We start from the raw sequence: 6,390 nt of genomic DNA on the forward strand, positions 1-6,390 counted from the left end.
AAAAAAAAAAAAGAACACCACTTCCTTAGGGCAACTGTGTGGAAAATTGTTTTTGAACAAATTACTAATTTCTCGTCTCTACTGATCCTTAAACTGGGATCATTATACAGAAGTACTAAAAATAGGACTCACGTTAGGAACTGACGCTCAGGTAAGAAAAATCTACATGAAAGAGGACAAAACAAAACACTGCTCTGATGGCTTCAGATTAAACCAGAATCTCCCCAAATTTCAGCTGGGTTTGAGTGGGAGATGAAAGCCAGGAGTTAGGGGTCTTCCCATTTCATTCCACCCTGCCCTCAAAGCCAGCTGCAAGCAAACTAAAGCACGAAGGAAGCGGAAGATGCCCTCTGAGAAGGCAAAGAATTACGCTGGAATAGCGTTTAAGCCAAAGTTTCAGATGTAAATTGCCTACGCTCAACCCCCCACACCCCTCCCAATTTTTCTGTTAACAAGTCAGAGCCTTGTCAATCAAAACAGTCAATCTGGTTTCAGTCAACCAGGTTTGTGGGTACAGACAAAACCTCAAAGGGAGGAGAATAATTTAAGACTGCAGAAGCGGGAGGTCGCATCAACTGAAGAGGAAAGATGGCTCAGGCTTCCTCCTCCAAGTCACAAAACTTGAAAGCTCAAGGGAAGGCAGAACAGAGTGGGCTGCGAGGGTGGCGTCTTGCTCCCTTTGGGCGACTGTTTATCCTTATCAGTACCTTTTCGCTCCCTTCCAAAATAACAGAGGTGGCACAAACAGCCTCAGTGAGTCAAGCCCTGAACTCTTTGTTAGTGTCATGGGGAAAGGCAGGAGGAAACCGCCTGCGTGGTAGAATTCTTCTCAATCTTTCGTTCAAGTGTCATGAAGAATGACATCGAAATGGTCCTTTATTCCCTAAGAATGAATACATCTGAAATAAACCTTGCCCTGTGAGAGGAACTGGTGAGAATAAGCAACCCATGTGACTTCAGTAAGCACCAAAGGAAATAAAACTTGGAGGGGATTAAACGTGAGAGCTATATAGAATTATCTAGTAAGTTAAAATTCTTCATAAGCAGAAAAAGTTTATAAACCCTTTCTTCTCCTGGCAAACTATTTCAACAACAAAAGAATTTTAACCATTTCACCTCATTCACGGCTTCCTCCAAAGCTAACTCCCTTTCTACATATGCGTAGTTTTTTTTCTTTTTTTTAATGAAAACATAAAAAGCAAAACAGTTGTGCTCAAAATTTTACATGTGCAGAGAAATTAGGAAACTACATTTTATGTTGGTTTTAGTGCCCTGAAATCTGAAAAGGACTCCCTGGAATTAGCATTTATAAGTAACTAAAATGGGAAGGAAAGCTGGGATGGAAAAAGGCAATTTTATTCAGTCTTTAAACACTTTCAGACTGCTTTAGTCCTACAACTATTTAACTTGTAAACACTGAATCATAAAGAATGTATAGTGCTATCAAACGAACTGAAAGCACCCATTTTCTCCCTAAAATATTTTCATTGTTTGCAAAATATATATTCCTAGCATTGGAAATAAAGATCCTGTGGACCAAAACCAAGTCTATGCAACTCTCAAACTTGTGTTTACTCCTTAGCAAGAAAAACTGGTCATAAGTCTCCAGAGACAGCGTTTACTCCACAACAGCCTCAGTATCACCAGCATCCTTTCTTGACTCGGCCGTGCCGGTGAGGCAACCTCACCAGCACAGCTTGCCAAACTAGCCACTTGCCTGGGAGCCATGTTGGTGAAACTCATCTCTGTGCATTTTATGGAAGACCAGGCACATTCCTCCAATCACATGTGAATTTTTTTTAAGTTCACAGTGTAGAGATTATATTCAAAATTAACATATTGAGAAGTCAATAGTGAACATTTCTCTCCCGGATATTTTCCTCAAGCATCTTCGTAATTCAACAGATTTCAATCTACAAATGTCCACCTGCTGAACTGGATTCAAAGCAGGAACCTTCCAACTATTTCCAAGGTATGGAAGGTCTGATTTTCTGGTGAATAGGTGAAATGTGTGTGCTAAGCAGACACACATCTACCAAGTCCTATTGAACTGGTTGAGGATGCAGAGCAGAAACAACTAGAATGCACATTTTTACCCATTTTTTTACTCTTGTCCTTAAACAAAAACCTCTTACTATAAATTTTACAATTTACAAGGCACACACATATAATTTTAAAACACAAATGGATGCATGCCTGAGAAAATTTAGCCTCTGCAAATACAGAATAAAATATATTGATGCCAATTCGAGTAAAGTCCCCATTCACAGGAACTTATTCAAAATAAGATACCAGAGTACATTCCACAATCAATTATTTTAGGCAGCAAACCTTCTTCCTCTAGGTTGTTTGGGGCTGATTTTTGGAGTGGTTTCCTCAATATTTGGGATCAACATTTAGGATCATATGGAATTGGAATTCTAGAACCTATCTTCCAGGGAGTTTATTACACACACACAGAAATAAACTACATTAGTCCCTTCATCCCACTTTCCATCCAGGAGACTAAGGAAAATCCACCCCTACTCCCACCTTTCTAACTGAGAACCAACATTGCCATCTTCGGAGTCTACAAAGAAACCTTCAGCTCAAGATGGCAACTAGGTCACCCCTGCCCTACTCCCAAGTGACAGGGCCTTTCCGGGGACCGGAACAGGCTCAGACCCCAATTCAGCTTCTCCCATTTACAAAACGCTGCCGCCCGGCCCTGAACACACACACACACACCCTTTCTGCTCCCAGTGTCGCCTCCGAGGCAGCCAAGGAAGGGCTTGCTTCCCACGTGCAAGCAACACAACATTAAAGGACACCTCGTGACGACGGGAGCCGCGCGCTCCGGTCCAGATCAGAGCCCCAGGTCTCCCCGCAGATGCGTGCCGACCCTGTCTCGGCCCCGGTGCGTCCGGCTGGCGGAGACCGGCTCCGGACAGGTCGAGCCGCCTCCGCCCGCCTCTCCCGGGCCTCGTGGGAGGCGCGCGGCCAGCGGTCCCGGGGCGCCGACCACCCAACCCCGGCTCCATTCTCAGCCAGGCTGCCCGCCAGCAGGCCTTTTGGACTGACCGCCACCGAGGCGAATAACCCAAACTCTCGTTTTTTACCTCGGCTTGTTCCCCAAATACAGAGTAGGGGGAAGCAACCTTCATTCCGTTGGAAAACCCAGCTCCTTTCTTTTAGTTTTCCGGTTAATGTTTTAAACCAACTCTCAGAGAACCATCTTACGCTGGCGGGGATGCTTAAGGAACGCAGTCTGGGGGAAGAGATACGACCGGCTACCCTCCTAGATGCCAACTGTTGGACGCACTCTTCCTAAAATTAAAGGGGAAGAGCCAGGCATGGGGGTCCCCCTGCCCAAGGTCAGGTGGCATCACCATCAGACAAGGGCACGCTGAATTATTTCATGGACCATGTTGACACCGGAGCAACTCAGAAGAACAGCACATTTGAAAAATCGAAGCACACTGTACCCACTAAAAAACAAGGATTTAGGCATTCCTTCCATCACTATCAGAGAACAAGGTGGTCATCTCCCATAGTGACCTCAGGCTCTTTTCCCAATCGGAAAAGGGGCTTTCTAAAGGCACATCATTCTGAAACTATTAAGGATCACTCCCTTGGAAAGAGAGAAGAATTTAGGCCGGGAGTGGGACCCCCTGGGTGAACCAGGTGCTTTTCCTCTGAACATCTGACTTTCCCATTCACAGCCCTGGTCTGTCCCTTTAATTAAATTCGGTAACATTCCAAACCCAGAAAAGATTAAAAAGATCTAAAAATTAATTTCCAAGGTTTCTTCTTTAAAACCAAAAGGGAGGCAGGGGGAGTAGAGTTTGCTCAAAACTGAGAAAATTTCATGTTTTTAAAGGATAGTTGGTCTAACAGTGTAGGATCTTAATGCCTCTGCCCAACAACTTCACCAGAACTGCACACGTTAAAAAACCGAAATGTTCAGGGCATCCAGGTACCTCCCAGGGTGAGGGGAACACCGCTCACTTCACACACTCCCATACCATTTGAATGGTTTTATAATTTGAAAAGTATATAAACCTTTTACAAGTCTGGCAACACTGAGCATGTACTGTTTTAACCCAAATAAAACGTATACGGATCTTTAACTGGGAATATAAATAAAACCTGACATTTAAACTCAACTGCTGAGAGGGAGGGTTCCATCTACGCCCCTGCCAGGAGGGAAACTGCAGCGGATTCGAGGCGCCCTCTCCCGCCTCCTCCCCCCTGACACTAAACTTCCCAGTGAGTTGGTTCCCTCTTTCCATTCCTGGGATTGGGATTCAGATCGCTTTTACCTCAAACCATTTTTTGAAAGAATCTGCTAGAAACATTCAGCCCTGAATGTGGGAAAACTTTCAGAAAGTCCATTCAAAGCTTTAAAAAAGGAAGGCAAAGAATAACGGCCCGCCTAGGCTTCGTACCTAGAAAGAAACTTTGAAAATGAGGGGTCCACAGCAAGTAGATTAGAATTTCAACTTTTTTCCAATAGGAGAAGCCGGCTTAAGGCCAGCAGGCAATAGCTCCGCCCTCCTCCCCAAATAACAGGTTAGAAGTGGAAAAGACTGCGCGGGGCAAGCCTCAGCCGCGCTCGCAGCCAGCACGCCCACCCCACCTCGCAGGCGGCGACTCCCACGAGGGCTCCTGTTCCCTTGCAAGGCGAGGCTCTAGCATCACGTCCCCCCGAGGGACTACAGGTAGATCGCATCAAGGCACCGACCCTCTCAGCAGAGGCTGAGCCTCAAAACGTTCGGCCCCTTCCACTCATGGGCTCCAATATCTTTAAAGTGGCACACGAGGTGAAAAATATACAAGAAAGGTTTATTCCACCAACAGCCAAGAGCCAAGTGAGCCCAAAGGCTGCCCTTCAGCCTTCGGGCTCTGCGTGCCCGGTTCGAGCCGCGTGCAGCCGGGGTCGGCTTGTTCCCCAGGGGCAGTCGAGCCTCAAGCTTTGAACGGGGTGGGGACACCTCCCAACCTGGGAAACCGGTTCTCGGAGAGACTGAGGCCGGGGCAGGCGGGGCGGCCCGAGTACTTCCAGCTGGGTGAGGGCAACCGGCAAGGTCCCCCCCGCCCCCAACCCGCAACTCCGGGCGCAGCGGTGGGCCCACGAGGCTCATGTCCACACAAGGGAGGTTCAGGGGCCAGAACGCGCTTCTTCTCCACGTTGCGGAAATGGAACCTCGGGAGCCCGAGGCCCTCACAGATCCGCAGCTGCCCGCTTATCCCACACAAGGAGAGATCCCAACTACAAGTATAATCCGCCCTCCTGATCGCGCACGTGGAAAACCAGGGCATTTCGGGCACGTGTATCCACTTACCCACTCGACCCCCTAACTCCTGGCCAATGCCTTACTTAAAAGCAACCATTGATGAACTTTAAACAAAAAAAACTAAAGTGGGGGAAAAACCTAAATGGGAGAACTCAGTATGCTGGGAGGCCTCTAGTGTACCCCCACAAGACCAGATCTACGCACACAGACACACACACACCTCCATCCCTTGTGTTGCTTAAAACAATAGCCTGCCCGTTTTGTCAAACAGAAATGAGGAAACCAGTCTCTGAAGAGGGGGGTATCTCCAACCTCGGGAGCTGTCTGGGAGAACAGAGTAGGGACCCTCACCACGGAGGCCAGGTGTACAGAGGCATACACATCTGTGCTACCCCAGCTCCTGTCTATAACTGGAGACAGCGGTTGCCACGTTTGGCCAGCCAGAAAATTAGATATGGAAGTGGGAGGAGGGGGAGTTCGCGTTCTGGGACCCTCTGAGGCCCGCAAACAGAAGCCACCTCTTCGCACACACAGGGTCGTTGGCTCAATGGCAGCGACTGCCACGTAGTCAAAAAGAAAAACGGAAAAATCCGGAAGGGGGAGAGGACTCCCTCCCTCAGCTGGAGACCTGCCCGGAGACCCCTGGGAACACCCGCGCAGCTTCCCCTGGGGCCCAGACTCGCTGTCCACGCCGCCGGGCCGCAGTCCCCCGCGGGAGCGGTCCCCGCACTCACCTCGTCGTCGTGGTGCTGGCAGAAGCCGAGGCGCTCCGGGAAGACGGAGAGGAGGGAGAAGGGAGCGCCTGGGAAGGGCGGCCCGAGCCCGAGCTGTTGCGCCGCCGCTACGGCGGCGGCTGCGGCGGGGCCGGGCGGGCCGCGCTCGATGTAGTGGTCCTTGGTGAGGCGCACGCGCTGGTGCGCGCGAACGCAGTTGTCGCACAGGTGCTCCTGGCAGTCGAGGCAACGCGACGAGGCCGCGTTGCCCTCGTCGCAGGAGCTGCAGCCATGGGGCCGGCGCAACAGCAGCGCCGACGGGGAGCCTGCGGGGCCGCCGGGAGCCGAGCGGGGCGGCGCGGGCGGCGGCGGTGCGGGCGGGAGCGGCGGCGGCGGCGCCG

General features: G+C 49.8%; 1 protein-coding gene across 1 annotated transcript in view; it reads right to left on the reverse strand.

Annotated features, from left to right (window-relative positions):
- The window catches only part of TRIM71 (tripartite motif containing 71), a 61,781-nt gene that overhangs the window by 54,523 nt on the left and 868 nt on the right, over positions 1 to 6,390 (reverse strand). The window contains exon 2 of the mRNA XM_040246314.1: positions 6,011 to 6,390. This exon is cut by the window's right edge and continues 23 nt beyond it. Within this exon, the coding sequence (XP_040102248.1) occupies positions 6,011 to 6,390 (380 nt within the window). The remainder of the gene's footprint in view (positions 1 to 6,010) is intronic.

The sequence above is a fragment of the Oryx dammah genome, unplaced genomic scaffold (genome assembly GCF_014754425.2).
Source record: "Oryx dammah isolate SB20612 unplaced genomic scaffold, SCBI_Odam_1.1 HiC_scaffold_9, whole genome shotgun sequence".
Classification (NCBI taxonomy): Eukaryota; Metazoa; Chordata; class Mammalia; order Artiodactyla; family Bovidae; genus Oryx; species Oryx dammah.